At 43.5% G+C, this 16,549-nt stretch overlaps 1 protein-coding gene across 8 annotated transcripts in view; it reads left to right on the top strand.

Annotated features, from left to right (window-relative positions):
- SRGAP3 (SLIT-ROBO Rho GTPase activating protein 3) overlaps positions 1–16,549 on the top strand; it is a 245,427-nt gene that overhangs the window by 138,303 nt on the left and 90,575 nt on the right. For all 8 annotated transcript variants that reach the window (XR_006264405.1, XM_043442109.1, XM_043442108.1 and 5 more), the window contains exon 3: positions 1,917–2,079. Coding sequence is in view for 7 of the 8 variants with exons in the window: in XM_043442109.1 (XP_043298044.1) it covers positions 1,917–2,079 (163 nt within the window). In the remaining variant the exon portion in view is untranslated. The remainder of the gene's footprint in view (positions 1–1,916; positions 2,080–16,549) is intronic.

Raw genomic sequence — 16,549 nt, 5'->3', positions numbered from 1 at the left:
GAGACCTGAGACCTGAGACCTGAGACCTGACATAGAGCAAATGCTGAGAGATTGGGAGGATAGGAGGCTGGGCTGTTGGATTTCAGTGTTCTGGCTTTTTCTCTAGGCTAAAAGCAGAGGAGAAGCCGCTTCATTTATCTTATAGCATAATATCTCCTTTCTTTCTCTTAGAGGTTTCTAACCTATCCATCCTCTGTCTAAACCAAATTCCCAACAAACACATGAAAAGATGCTCAACATCACTCATTATCAGAGAAATGCAAATCAAAACCACAATGAGGTACCGTTACACGCCAGTCAGAATGGCTGCTACCCAAAAGTCTACAAGCAACAAATGCTGGAGAGGGTGTGGAGAAAAGGGAACCCTCTTACACTGTTGGTGGGAATGCAAACTAGTACAGCCACTGTGGAGAACAGTGTGGAGATTCCTTAAAAAACTGGAAATAGAACTGCCATATGACCCAGCAGTCCCACTCCTGGGCATACACACTGAGGAAACCAGATCTGAAAGAGACATGTGCACCCCAATGTTCATCGCAGCACTGTTTATAATAGCCAGGACATGGAAGCAACCTAGATGCCCATCAGCAGACGAATGGATAAGGAAGCTGTGGTACATATACACCATGGAATATTACTCAGCCATTAAAAAGAATTCATTTGAATCAGTTCTAATGAGATGGATGAAACTGGAGCCCATTATACAGAGTGAAGTAAGCCAGAAAGATAAAGACCAATACAGTATACTAATGCATATATATGGAATTTAGAAAGATGGTAACAATAACCCTATATGCAAGACAGAAAAAGAGGCACAGATGTATAGAACAGACTTTTGGACTCTATGGGAGAAGGCAAGGGTGGGATGATCTGAGAGCACAGCATTGAAACATGTATATTATCAAGTGTGAAACAGATCATCAGTCCAGGTTGGATGGATGAGACAAGTGCTCGGGGCTGGTGCACTGGGGTGACCCAGAGGGATGGGATGGGGAGGGAGGTGGGAGGGGGGATCAGGATGGGGAACACATGTAAATCTATGGCTGATTCATGTCAATGTATGGCAAAAACCACTACAATATTGTAAAGTAATTAGCCTCCAACTAATTGAAAAAAAAAAAACCAAACAGACAAAAAATAAACCAAATTCCCTTCTCCCAGATTCCTGTTTCCTGGACAGATTTTTAGCCCATTTGGCGATAGAAAAGTCAACTGGCCTCTGCTCACCTATCTTTCCCAAGCCCAGGGTTTGGGTGGAGTAAGGGGGGGCAGTCACAGCTGCCCAGAGGCCCTCAGGGCTCCCCTCTCCCTTACTTCCACTTGACTTTGGGAGAATGATATGGTCATACTGGGAGTCAGCCGAATTCCTCTCCTCAAAAGTGCTGATAGGAGGCTGCGTTTCCTGAGAGAACCCTGGCCAGCGCCCAGGGGGAGCCAGGCAGGCCTGGGGTATCAGACCTTGGGCCAGGCACCCTACGGTGGTGAATGAGCCTCTGCCTCAACATCACCTTCCCACCTGGGAAAGTGGAGTAAGGGTTATAGGTCAAGAGCACAGCCCTGTTGCCCTGTGGGGCAACATGGGGTTATTGGTCTGACACTGGTTTCTAATGGTCCTTCACTCTTCCTGGACACCAGGGTATATACACACTTTACTGAGGCTAACAGAGGGGTCTTTGGTAAAGCACAGAGAAAACAGAAATATTTCATTTCCTAGGGAAACACTGATGCAAAGTGGCCCCAGCACTGCTCTGTGAGCTTGGGAGGACTGCTTCAGCCCTCATGGTCTCTGTCGCTGTTAAATGTGTTACAGGAGAACGAATTTGAAAGGGCCCCACCAAGGTCAAAAGAGCTGTGGTGGGTGACAATGTAGAACATTTGTGGATGGCAATTCCAATGAGCTGTCTTGGTTTCTACAGGAAAGACCAGTATCTCCTCTCGCCCGTGAACTGTTGGTATCTAGTCCTGCACCAGACCAGGCGGGAGAGCAGAGACCATGCCACCCTCAACGACATCTTCATGAACAATGTCATTGTCCGCCTCTCCCAGATCAGCGAGGATGTCATCAGACTCTTCAAAAAGGTGGGTACTCGGGCCACCTGGTTTCTGCCCCAGGCTGGCCCTGGTGAGACTGCCAAACGGTGCGGTGTGGTCTGGGAACATGGGACTAAGGGGCAGGGGTGTTGAAGGGGACCAGAGGCTGAGGATTGGACTTGGGCCCCCAGGCTCCGAGTTTGAGTCCTGGTTGTGGCTGGGGTCTCAGCCACTTCAGCAACCACCACCACCACAAAAATAAAAACCTTTGTGTGGTTAAGTACGTTGTATACATTCTTTCTAGGAAATTTGGAAAAATAGAGATGAGCTCACACATAGAAAATAACATCATCTGAAATGTTATCTCTCAGCAATAATCACTTTGATTGTCCAAGTGGTTGTACATATGTAAATACATTTTCTATGAGTGCTTGTATTTATACATTTTGTAGAATATGTGTGTACCTTTCCCAAATGAGGTCAGACTGCATATGAGTTTACTCTCTGCCTATGTTACCTAACAAGTTGGATAACACTGGATTATAAAAATTTTCCATATCAATGAATATAGTTCCACAACATTTTGAAAAATTACATAGTATTTCATCATATACATATACCCTAGTTTATTTAACCGATCGTTTATTGTTGAACACTTAAGTGATTTCCATATTATTTTAAATATTGCTGCTGTGAGCTTCTTCTATATACACCTTTGTCATATTCACTGCTATTTTTTTAAAATGTAGGTATAGTTTATTTAAATTATATTAATTTTAGGTATATAGTATAGTGACAAAGTATTTTTACAGATTGTACTCCATTAAAAGTTATTACAAGGTAATGTTTATATTTTCCTGCACTATACAGTATATCCTTATTTTTTATTTATTTCATTCACTGTAGTTTGTACCTCTTAACCTCATACCTCATATTTGCTCCTCTTCCTTTTGGCAACCGGTTATTTGTTTTCTGTATCTGTGAGTCTGTTTCTTTTTTGCATATACATTCGTTTGTATTATTTTTTCGGATTCCACATATAAATGATGTAATAGAGTATTTGTCTTTTCTGATTTATTTCATTAAGCATAATATTCTCTAGGTTCATCCACGTTGTTCCAAATAGCAGAATTTCATCATTTTTATGGCTGAATAATATATATATATATATATATATATATGTATACACACACACCACAAGTTTCTTATTCATTCATCATTTGATGGGCTACTGCTGTTTTCTTAAGATCAATTCTGTAACAGGAATTTTAAGATCAAAGTTTGCTCATTTGTTTGTCTATCAAATGAGGTTAAGATCATCTACTTCCCAAGGGCAGTGTGAGGGTTAAATGAAGTGGTGCATGTGAAGGAGGGGGCTGTTACTGGGAAGCAGTTCAGGGTGTTGTCTTGGGTCCAGAATTCTTAAATCTCAGAGTTCATATTCCTGGCTGCATCTTTTATTAGCTGTATGTCTTTGGGTTTGTTACTTAAACTCTCTGAGCCTCAGTTTCCTTATTTGTGAAATGGGGATAGAAATACCCACAGGGCAGTTGCTTGGGTTAGGAGAGTTGTTAGTCCCTGTAAAACATGGAAAGCAGAGCCTGGCACTGGATAAATGCTCAGGAAGCTGGCTGTTATTATGCTCGTGTAGGAGACTATTACTATTAAAATGATACAGCTCATCCGTTCTTGCCTGGTGCCAGTTTTAGGGAAGAGGTGACCAGGGATTGCCAGACACACAGAGGGAAGATGCCAAGTTGGTTTGAAATACAGTCATCTCTCCCTGGTCTGTATGTGGATTGTCCACTTTGAGGATGTCTTCTATGGCAAAATTGTAACTGCAAGCTAATTCCCTCCTGCTGCACAGTATGCTCTGATTTCTTCCTGGGGCTGTGTTTATGAAGTGTTGTTGTTGTGTCCGACTCTTTGCGATCCCATGGACTGCAGCATGCCAGTCTTCCCTGTTCTTCACCATCTCCTGGAGTTTGTTCAAATTAATGTCCATTAAGTCGGTGATGCTATCCGACCATCTCATCCTCAGCCGCCCTCTTCTCTCTTTGCCTTCAATCTTTCCCAGCAACAGGGTCTTTTCCAATGAATCAGCTCTTCGTATCAGGTGGCCAAAGTATTGGAGCTTCAGGATCAGCATCAGTCCTTCCAGTGAATATTCAGCATTGATTTCCTTTAGGATTGACTGATTGGATCTCCTTGTAGTACAAGGGATTCTCAAGAGTCTTCTCCAACACCACAGTTCAGAAGTATCAATTCTTTGGCATTCAGCTTTTTTTTATTGTCCAGCTCTCACATCCATACATGACTACTGGAAAAACCATAGCTTTGACTAGATGGGCCTTTGTCAGCAAAGTAATGTCTCTGCTTTTTAATATGCTCTCCAGGTTTGTCATAGTTTACTTTCCAAGGAGCAAGGGTCTTTTAATTTCATGGCTGCAGTCACCATCTGCAGCAGTTTTGGAGTCTGAGAAAATAAAGTCTGCCATTGCTTCTACTTTTTCCCCTTCTATTTGCCATGAAGGGATGGGACTAGTTGCCATGATCTTAGTTTTTTGAATGTTGAATTTTAAGCCAGCTTTTTCACTCTTCTCTTTCACCTTCATCAAGAGGTTCTTTAGTTCTTCTTCGCTTTCTGCCATTAGAGTGGAGTTATCTGCATCTCTGAGGTTGTTGATATTTCTCCCAGCAATCTTGATTCCAGCTTGAGCTTCATCCAGCCTGGCATTTCACATGATGGACTTTGCATAGAAGTTAAATAAGCAAAGTGACAATATACAGTCTTGACATACTCCTTTCCCAATTTTGAACCAGTCCGTTATTGCATGTTTGGTTCTAACTGTTGCTTCTCGACGTGCACATAGGTTTCTCAGGAGGCAGGTAAGATGGTCTGGTAGTCCCATCTGTTTAAGAATTTTCCACAGTTTGTTGTGATCCACACAGTCAAAGGCTTTAGTGTAGTCAATGAAGCAGGAATAGATATTTTTCTGGAATTTTCTTGCTTTCTCCATCATCCAGCAAATGTTGGCAATTTGATCTCTGGCTCCTCTGCCTTTTCTAAAACCAACTTGTACATCTAAATGTTCTCGGTTCACGTACTGCTGAAGCCTAGCTTGAAGGATTTTGAGCAAAGCTTACTAGCAGGTGAAATGAGCTCAGTTGTTCAGTAGTTTGAACATTCTTTGGCACTGCCCTTCTTTGGGACTGGAATGAAAACTGACCTTTTCCAGTCCTGTGGCCACTGCTGAGTTTTCCCAATTTTCTGACATATCGAGTGCAGCACTTTAACAGAATCATCTTTTAGGATTTTAAATAGCTCTACTGAAATTCTGTCAGCTCTGTTAGTTTTGTTTATAGTGATGCTTCCTAAGATCCACTTGACTTCATCCTCCGGGATGTCTAGTTCTACCTAAGTGACCACACCATTGTGGTTATCTGGGACATCAAAACCTTCTTTGTAGAGTTCTTCTGTGTATTCTTCACATCTCTTCTTAATCTCATGTGCTTCTGTTAAGTCTTTACCGTTTCTGTCCTTTATTGTGCCCACCCTTGCGTGAAATGTTCCTTTGATATCCTGCAAGTTTCTTGAAGAGATCTCTAGTCTTTCCCATCCTATTGTTTTTATTCTATTTCTTTGAAGTGTAATCTAACTTTAATATTTGCATAAGCAAACATAATTAGGAAGGTAAATACAGTATAATAATAATAAACATTCACATAGCGCTTTGCAAAGCCACACAGAAGTGATTCAGACTACTTGGTCCCGTCACAGGCCCCGCCTGCAGCCACCACCAGCACGTCTTTTTTCCTGGGTGAGAAGGACTCACAGAGAAAGGTCATTAGGGCCTTTAGGAAATGGAGGGTCTTTTCCTGAGCTGAGCCCTGGACAAGTGAGATAAATCTTTTCAGCTCTCATTTAGGCTGACAGCAGCCTCACTTGTGATGGAGGTTAACAGGGTGGAAAATAATGAAGAAATGTCTACAGCTGAGCTCCTGGCTGCCTTGTTACCAGGCCTGCGCCTGTAGAACAAAGGAAATGACCCGGCCCCTCTGGGCCAGGAGAGAGCTGGGGATGAACCTGACAGGCTGATTTAGCAGTGTGGCCCCGTGTATCCTCTCAGTTATGGATGATCTCAGCATCGAGGCCTGCATCTTTACATGAGAACAGCTCTGCAGAGGCTGGTCCCTGGTCAAACTGGGGAACAGGATCATCACTCAGCCCATTTTACAGATGAGAAGGTAAAGCCCGAGAAGGGCCAGCTGTCATCATCTGCAGGAGGCACCACCCCTGGGCTTTGGGATCTGTCTCAGAACTGCCTCTCACTGGCGGTGAGACCCTGAGCAGGTCTTTCAGTGACTCAGTTTTCTCACGTGGGAAGTAGAGATGGAGACAGTGCCACATGGGGGCATGGAATTCCTTTACCATCTGCTGAGTCACCTTCCTGCATTGCCTCTGCCGGAGTGGCTTCCCGGCCAGGCATCCCTCATAGGCCTGGGCCTGGGCCTGGGCCTGGGGCAGCAGCCCCACCTGCCAGCTTCTCAGTGGTGCAGAATGCTCTTTGACCCAATAACTCACCCTTTCCTGATTCTCCATTCCTCCTTCTGCAGTGCAGTGTATTATGCCTGGAGGCAGCGGCTCCCATTCCACAGCCATTCTCGGCTTCTTCTGGGCTAATGGACTTGTGCACGCAGGTGGCTATTGCTTTAAGTGTGAGAGGTGGATCCACCAGAGTGGAACTGTATGAAATCTTAGTGTTCACCATAGTGATCAGGACTCTTAACGGTTGCAAACAACAGAAACCCATTTCCACTAACTTGAGGGAGGAAAGGGAGCTTATCTGCTCTTCTGAGCCAAGACTGGCTTCAGGCATGTGGGCTTCAAGGGCACGAAGGATGTTGTCAGAACTTAGTCTCTCTGCAACTCTGCTCCAGTGTTTTCTGTTTTCCAGTTCTTTTGTTTGTTTGTTTTGTTTCAAGAAGGGTGGGAGAAAGGCTGATGTATAGTCAGTCTCTCTCTGTGATGACAGCAGGGCCCCCACAGCCCCAGGCTTACATCCTACCTGCTTCAAGTCCAGCAGAAAGTGAGAGGTCCCTTCTCCCAGAATTGGGTCTCCCAGGTTCCGACTGACCCAGTGTGGGTCGCATGAGTGCTCCTGAAGCTGGGCCTGTTCTGGCGAGATGCAATGCAGACCCACCAGGCCTGGGAAACACATTCCTGAAATCGGGTGTACACTCAATTCCCCCAGATGCAGAGGACAGAGAATGGCTGAGGGTGGTTCCCCAGGAAAAACTGAGTGCTTTTCCTCACAAGAGGGGTGAAAAATAAAGCAATGGACGTCCTCTAGGTCTTCTCTTCCAGTCCTTTTATTATCTTCTTCCTGAGCTGTTCTCTCTCTGCCAGATCTCCCCTTACTTGGCCCCTGCAAAGGGGGCATTCATTATCTTGTATTCCATTCAGGGACAACTGAGATCAATAGAAAATTCTTCCCAATGTTGACATAAAATCTTCCAGAGTTTTCACTCACAGGTCCTGTGGGCCACCTACATCAACCCACATGGAAACCTATCCGTGTTGAAGACAGAAATCATGACCACATACCCAGGTCCATCCTGCCTCTGGGTGAACACACTAGGTTCCTTCAGTTGACCCCTTGTGACTTGGCTTTGCATTTTCTCTCTTCTTGGGTCCAGACTTCAGGGCTTCTCTGACCCACAGAAATTAAGACTCAGAACCACTCAGAACTCTACAGGAAGCTCCGAGCAGCTAGGAAGAGAGCAGGGCTGTCTAGACACTTTATTTCTAATAATGAAACCTATGAAGGCACTTGCTTTTTTCATGATCGTCTCATCACATGGTTGACTCACTCTGAACTCTCAGCTCAAATCTCCTGGGGATTTTGTACCAAATGTTTTTTAAATCTATCCTATGAATTCTGTACTTGTGTTTCTTTATATTTGCCCTTTTAAAACTTCATTTTATTAGATTCTGGCCATATGGGATCAGTGTCCTTATTTAAGTGATTTTTCAAACAGCAAAGATGGTCACTTTTGTAGGAGTTTCCTCTTTCCTCCTCTGTGGGAAAAGGCTGTTTTATAACCTCTCCATGGCTTCCTCCTCCGTGTTACCTTCTTCTTCATGACAGTTCTTTGGCCCCATCTAATTCCTTTCCACTTCCATAGTGGAGAAGATAGAAAGTGAAACAGAGAATTGAGAATGAGTTCAGCAGTGGAGGTGATGCTTGAATTGGGTGTTGAAGGATGAATAGGAGTCTCCCAAGTGGGGAAAGGAGGTTAGGAGTTCAGTGTTAGGACAAGGGCAGGAGCACAGTGGACAGAATGTCAACAATGGGGGTTCAAGGCATCTTGGAACAGAGGCTGCAAAATGGTGGTCCCCAGCTGAACTTGGTTCTCAAGTGTAATCTGCTGGCCCTCACTTTGTTAAGAAAACTTCAACCAATATTTTAAAATTGTGGAATTTCACATAAAAACCAGAATTTTGTATTTCTCTTGAAAACCAGCTCTGACAGTCCCAGATCCACATGTGGCTGTCCAGAGCTGAGAAGCTGCTGGCCCTTGAGGCAGAGCACGCTCACTCCACTGTCCCAGAGTCCCCACTCTGTCTGGTGCACAGCACCAACCCCTTTATTTTAATAGCTCCTTGGTCCTTTGTGCAGTTGAGTTTCTGGCCTCATACTGAAACAGGGTCTACTAGTGATTCTTCAAGTCTAGCATCAGAACCAGCTGGAGGGCTTGTTAAATGCGGATTGCTGAGCCCTAAGCCCACAGCTTCTGAAGCACCAGGTGGGCGTGAGGCCTGAGAACCTGCATTTCTAACGAGTTCCCAGGTGCTGCTTTTGCTGCTGACCTGGGGATCACACATGGGGAATGATTGACCTAGTTCCACCTCTTGGTTTTCCAGTAAGAGCATAGTTTGGTCCCCGATGCAGGTTTCCTACTCCGGGTCCAGTCCTGACTCCACCCCCCACTGTGGTGCACCAGAGGGGAGGGTCCATCTGCGTCCTTCTTGCTCTCTCTTTCCGCCTCAACCATTTCTAAGGTTGAGCATTGGAGCCCATTTCATTTCCAGCCTCAGCTTCCTTAACAATAGCCATCCATTATCCTCTGCTGCGATGCCTGCAGAATTTAATTACTTGTCCCAGCCCTGGAGTGAGTTTGATTGTTGGAAGCTGTGGTGTTCTGAAGCAAGCCCTAATGAGGAAAGGCTCTTAGCAGAGAAGAGAGGGCATTTGGGGGCCCTGTGTTTGAAAGCAGCCATTCACGGTGTGGCAATAAGGGCTTGGTCTAGAGTGAGTTTTCTCATTCCCGCCTTGAAGATGTCTGTCGCATTTCATAAATAAATCAGGGCTTTTGTATCTAATAATTGCCTTGCTTTGTAACCAAGATCAAAAGCACCAATGGCCTTGGACTCAAAGCCAAGTTTATTTATTTAATTTTTTTTTATTTTTGGGTTGCAGGAGAGAGTGAGGGCTTGCATTCTGGAGGGTCCAGCTCTGAGGCCTGCACGGACAGAGAGCGAAGTGGGCAGACTGCCAGGGGCTTGGAGCCTTCAGCTGTCTCCACTGTCTCCCGGGGAGATGAGTTGTGAGCACCGCCCTGCTAGTGCAGCCTGCTGACCTGGTCGCTGTCAGGAGTTCCCAGCTCACTCAGAAAACATGCGTTAGTGCTCTCATCACAATAGATACTCAATCATCATAGATAGCAAACAATCCGTGCTTCCTGTGTGCTGGGCTCTGGGCTAAACTTTCACTTCTTAAAGTGTTAGAGGAAGATGCTGCCATTGCTTCCATTTTACAGATGAGGAAACTGATGCCAATAAAGGTGAAGAAGGGATTCGAATCCAGCTTTGTCTGATCCCAGAGCCCACGCTGAATGCAAAAGGCAGGCATTAAAGGAGACAGAAGAATGAGTCAGATATAGTGCCTTCCCTCAAGGAGTGAACAGTGGAAGTGAAGACAGACATGTATGAGTGATACCAGTATTCAGAAGAAGGAGGACGTTTAATCTGGGCTGGGGGCAGTTTGGGGAAGGTTTTGTGCAGGGGATGCAGCATTTGTAGTGAATCTCAAAGTGAGGCTTAGGATTTATGCCAGCTTGGGTTCCTGGGAAGCTGACTCCGAGACAGGGATTACACTGCAGGGATATGTTAGACAGTATTCTTGGAGTCCACCCCCTCGCAGAAGAAAGGGAGAGAGGCAGGATTCAGGGAATGTGCAGTCACAACAAAGGCCTCAAATGACTCCTTGGGGAGCTCTGAGGCTGGGGTGGCCCTTCCGGTTTGTCCTGGTTTGTGGGGAGGAAGCTGGGCCTTTCTACCTTCATGTTGCTCCTGGGAGACGTGGCCTTGGGCAGAGGCCTATTTGTGAGGCCGATCCAAACAGGGCTGACAGTGGGCTGTCTGCAGACAGCACTCCCCGCAGCTGAGGGAGTATGTTCCCCCATCCCGAAGGCGTTCTGAGGGGCACCTCACTGTGTCCCCAGCAGACCTGCGTAGATTTGGGAAAAGTTAGAGGATTCCAGACCGAAGCAAAGGTCTGTTGGCAGAAAAGTCTGGTCCTGTATCGTGAGCAGGTCGGCCAGCCTTGCAGTGTGGTGCAGTGGTTAGGGGTGCGGACTGTTCTGCCACTTTCCAGCTGCTTGAACTCAACCTAATCCCTAAATCCTCACAGTTTCAACATTTTCAAAATGGAGCTAATTAAAAACTTCCTTCTTAGGGTCATTGTAAGGATTAAAAAGTGATGGTATAAAATGTCTACCTGGAAAAAAAATGTCTACCTGGTACACAGTAAGTAGTGATTAAATATTAACTACTATTAGGATGATTATTGGGAAATAATAATCCTTTGAGAAAAAAAGCAGTGAGAATTAAGTTCAGAGATGGGATAAAGAAACATTCAGGGCACATAGATTAAACAAAGGGTCAGAAATAAAATATGCTCAGGAAATCATTCACTGATTACTTCTAAATTATTGTCTTTTTTTTTTAACTTAAATAACCTCTTATTTCCTTCTCTTGCCTTTTAGACCTCAATAGGTACAACAGAGGAAAGTGGGAGAGAAATGGCCTTCTTACTTTTATTTTAATTTTTTAATTTATTTTTTAATATAGTGTTGTATTAATTACTGCTATACAGAAAAGTAAGTCAGTTACACATATACATATATCTATATATATCTTCTTTTTTAAAAATTTATTTTTAACTGAAGGATAATTGCTTTACAATATTGTCTTGCTTTGTGCCATACACCAACTATATATATCTTATATATATATATGCATTCTTTTTCATATTCTTTTCCATTATGGTTTATCACAGGATGTTGAATACATTTCTTTTTAAATATTTATTTGCTTATTTGGCTGTATCGGATCTTAGTGGAAAGATCCCCTGGAGAAGGAAATGGCAGCCCACTCCAGTATTCAAATAGCCTGGAGAATCCCATGGACTGAAGCGACCTAGCGCTCATGGGGTCTTAGTTGCGGCATGCAGGATCTTTGTTGCAGCAAGCATCTTTGTCGCATCTTTTGTGGCACGCAGACTCTCTAGTTGTGGCATGAGGGCTTGGTTGCTCTGCAGCGCGTGAGATCTTCGTTCCCCGACCAGGGATCAAGCCTGAGTCTCCTGCATTGCAAGACGGATTCTTAACCACTGGACCACCCTCAGAGTCCCTTCAATACATTCTTGACTTTTAAAAAGCATGCTTCTAACTTTTTACCGCTTAATTCTTAGCAAATTAGGACTAAATGGAAACTTCCTTAGCCTGATAAAGAATATTTACTAAAAACCACCAGTAAATACTGTACTTCCTGTTAAAGAGTTCAGCAAGATGGCTGATTACAAGATCAGTATACAAAAATTAATAATGCTCCTGTATGCCTGTCATAGCCAACTAGATAATGTAGTTTAAAAGTGCATATATTAGAACACAAGAATGATTAAAAATTAATGCCATTCATGCTATAAATTATCTGCATCATAGAAATTTTGATGTGATGTTTTCATTGTCATTCAGGTATAAATATTTCATAATTTCCATTTTGCAGTTTCTTCTTTGCCCCGTAAATTTTTCAGAATTATTCATATTTTAGTTCCAACGATTTTTTTCAAAGATTTTCTTTGAAACGTTCTGCTTGCTTTAAATTTTTAACTTGATTGCCCCATAAAAAGAAAATAAGGCCCGTAGGTTATATTTTTTTGGTATTTGTTGGTGCATTTGCCTTATCAGATATCAAGACTTTCTCTTATGTGAGAGTGCAACGGGTAGTGCTGGAGCAGTGCTAGGTCAGCTAACAGGTGGGCCAGACCAGTGCTCAGAAACAAAGCCCCCACACGGGAGCACAGCGTGGCCGTAGTGCGTTACAGACTCGGGGGGTGGCCTGTTTAGAAAAGGGGGCTGATTCCACTGGTTTCCTGTCCATTTCTTGTTATTTTTTAGGAACTGGTTTAAACACACACACACTTTTTTTTCCATATGGAAAAAAATTAGACCTCCACCTTAGTTCACAAAAATATATTCTAGATGGGTTAAAGTGCTAAAGGTAAAAAATAAAACTAAAAATTTTTGGAAGAAGATGTAGTAGAAGGTTCTATTTAAAACTTAGAGGTAGGAAAAAGTTGCTTAAACATAAAACACAAAACAAAAGAAGCATACACCATAAAGGAAAATAATGATAGATTTCATTATATAAATTTTATTTAAATGTTCTATACAATAACAACTGCAAGAAATAAATACAGAGAAGATACAGACCAGGAAAGGAAAAGATATTTAGCATGCATATAATTAACAAAATATAAATATATTTATAATATAAAATTATATATAGTATATATATTATATATATAAATATATAATAATCAGCTCCTACCAAAAAAAATCAGAAAAGGGCAAACAACCCAGTAAGAACATGGGTTAAAGATATAAATGAGTGAGTCACAGAAAAGGAAATTTAAATGGTTAAAAGTATAAGAAAAGATGCTCATACTTACTGGTAATCAGGAGAAGGTAAAATAAAACAAAATGAAACACAGTTTGACTCCTCTTAGATTGGTCAAGCAGTCCAAGGGCTGGCAAGAATGTGAAGCAGCAGAGCCACTTGTGTCCTCCTAATAAGCATGTAAATTGGACTCGCCCCTTTGGAGAAGAGTGGGAGTGTCCAGTGACAGAGAAGGAAGAGGTACATAGCCCGTATCCCAGCAGTTCCACTTCTAAGTAGGACCTAAGATAGGTTCTTGAAGGGGGTGATGTGGTCAGAGCCGAGTTTAAGGATGACTGATTTGGTGTATTTGATGGCTTTTGGACTCAGTTGGTACCCATATACACTAATGCACAAGTTAGTGGTGGAAGGGAACAGGGGCCTGGATCAGGGAGGCTGATATGGATGGGAGGATAGATGGGTGGATGGGTGAATGGATGGATGAGTGGATGGGTGGGAAGGTGGTGGATTGATGGGTGGATACATGGGTACAGACATTTTTGAAATGCTAATGCACTCCTCTATTACATCCTCTACACAAACAATGCAAATAAAGTAGAAGATCAGATTAAAAAATGACAAGCAGGTTGGGGAGACGTCTCAGGTCAGTGATTCAGCAGGAATAAATGATCAGTAATGTTTTAAATGCAACAGATAATCCTGACAACATCCATATCCGCCTTGAAGAGAAAGTAGAGGGGGAGAAAACAGCTCAAGGCTGAGGGGTTTCTGGTTTTTGTAGCTATGGGTTTTTCAGAAAGACAGGTTTGTCACACTCCTTAAGACACAGAGACCCTCAACCATCCCCTGAGCCTTTTGATGCTTATCTGTGAGAGATTCATGTCCCTTCACCCTTGCAAAAAAAAAAGAAAGAAAGTCTGAGACATAGTCAGGAAAGACTATTCCTGAGTATGTTCTGTTTTCACAGAGACTCAGCCCAGTGGTCCATGCCCTGTCCTCCTGCCTTGGCCGGGAAGCCAGTGGTTGGGGCCAGGCCTCGGTCATGGAAAACAGGAGATTCTACTAAACGGTGCTGTCCATACTGACAGTGACTTAAAGGAGAGCCTCTTAAATAGCAGCATGCTTTTTACAGTAAGGCAGAGGAATATGTGTGTTTTATAATTATTTTGGAATATTTGGGGAAAAAATTCTCAAGGCATGTAGAGTCATAGTTCTCCCAACAGCAGAGTGGAAGCAACAGAGTGGAATGGTTGAGAGAGAATCACGTTTACTACCTCTGTGATCTTGAGCAAATTCCTCACCCTCCCTGAGGCTCTGTGTCCTAATCTTTAAAGTGGGGTTATAATAGGGGTTATATCCCATAAATTTCTCATATTAGGCTTATGTGAGGTATTGTCTGTAACGCAGTTATCATAGGGCCTGGTACATGCTAAGAGATCAAAGAAACAATAGCTATTATTGTTGTTATTATCCTTAATGATAACTATTATAGTGCTGGTACTAATAGTACTAAGCCTTGTTACTAACGATGATAACTTGTTATTAATAATATTTAGTATTATTAGGAACGATTCAGAAATTCCTGTCTTGACCACATCAGGTCACTTGGTCATGCCATTCCAAGGTATCCTCGGGCTTCTTCAGACCTGTTATTTTAGGCATTTCTGAAAATGAAGGCTTTCGCACAAACAGGGTCCCAGAGAGATGGTGGGAGTAATTAGGGGGTTAGACAGACATAAAGCCAGACTTATTGCCTTGGCCCATCACGGGGCTCCTGGGGAGGTACCAGTGGGGCCCACCTCTGTCCAGGGCATTTGATGAATGGGTGCAGGGCCCTCCTGTTTCCTTGAAGCCCGACCTCCCAGCCCGATGTTCCAGCTTCTTGTGAAAACAAGTCGGTGACAACATTTAGAGTTGCAGCCACAGGAGTCAGAAATCAGTCTGGAAAAGGGAGGAAAGAAGAGAGATGTTGAGGAGCAGGGAAAGGAAGAAGGTGGGGGGATGGGGAAAGATAACAGAGGTTCAGGTAGAAGGTGGGCAGAGTGTAGGCTGAGGAGGACGTTGGGAGACAAGGGGTGGGGACGTGCCAGAGCGCTGGCTGCTGAGTTACCAGCAAGCTAGGACACCGCTCGGAGAAATCAGCCAGTCAGCTGTCCAAGCGGCCGTGTTCAGGGATGAGCCAGCCTTCCAGGACAGACTTGGAAACGCTCCATCCCTCCGAGACACACCCTTAAAGCCTTTGCTTTAGAAATAAAAACACAGTCTCTCTGGGAGATGGCCAGTGCTCACATATATCATTTATTTAAATAGGGAACATCTGTGGGTCTCCAGTTTTGTTATTTGATGAGAAAACAAGCTGGAGTGTGGAAAAGCAGTGGATTAGAATGAAAAGAGACAGAGTTTTTAGTTTTTACTTTGTTTTGTTTGTGTATTGGTTTCCCATTGTTTGTTTGGAACCCCAGAACTAGGGAAGCCATGGAATGTTCCCAAAGGGGGAAAACCGGACATGAGAACATCAAGCAAAGACAAAAGGGAGACAGATGTTGCTGACTCAGCTCCTGATGAGATGGCTGGAGTTGAGGACGGCTCCACCTTAGTCCCTGCCTTGCAGTTTCCTAAAGCGTTTTTTTGAACGGTGTCCTCTGAGGAAGTGAGAGGGAGTCCTGTGATTAAAACTCAGCATTTTAATGTTTTCTAAATGTTCAGAGTGACCAGCTCCACAATTGAGTCAGCTTGAGAGAGACAGAGACGTACCCTTGAAGAGGACTTTTCAAATAGAATTCATGAATCTTAGGATCTGTAGTAAGAGTTTTGAGGGTTTCCTCTTAAAAGTGAGATTAGCTCTGTGTTGAAAACCAAATCCAGTCATCCATGGCAGGACTTTTTTGGTGAAAACATTGATTTCACTCCAGAACCATTGTGTCAAAAAATGTTTGTCAGCTGGTGCCATCTTGATGTGAATGTATGTGGGTTTTTTTTTTTTTTTTGCAGTAAAGTGAGAGTGAAAGGTGGCCTCCTTTTCCTGTCAGTGTACTTCTGCTTCTGTGTTCTGCTTAGTTCATGCACAGGTGTTATGGAGCTCCTTTTCTACGCCAGTCTTTGTTATCAGCACTCTGGGAAGCCAGAGTCCCAGCCTCTAAGGGGCTTACATGCTCTCTACTTGGTTGGAAAGTGGTTCTTTTGCAGAAACTGTTTGAAAACTGGTGTTTGGTAGAGGGTTTTCAGAAAACTCTCTCCCCATGGTCATTTTGGTGTCTTTATGCTAAAATAAGCACAGAATGCATCAGTATTCTTTCACATGAGCCAAGGTGGAAATTCACGAGATTCTATAAGCTGGAAAAGTCCACAGGTAGATCTTATTTAAGCATCACGAGATCAGGACACAAATACTGTTGTCAAGACCCCAACCAGCCTTGTGTTGGGCAGCCCAAGACCCCTGATGTCCTAGCTTAGCAACCCCAGAGGAGAGAGGATCTGAGAATATGGTTCTTAGAAAACTTCAGGGAAGATTTTCAACAGCTCAGCCTGAAATATGTTTCCATCTCTGACCCA

This window comes from Cervus canadensis, chromosome 22, assembly GCF_019320065.1.
Source record: "Cervus canadensis isolate Bull #8, Minnesota chromosome 22, ASM1932006v1, whole genome shotgun sequence".
Taxonomy (NCBI): Eukaryota; Metazoa; Chordata; class Mammalia; order Artiodactyla; family Cervidae; genus Cervus; species Cervus canadensis.
This window is presented reverse-complemented; position numbering and strand designations above follow the sequence as displayed.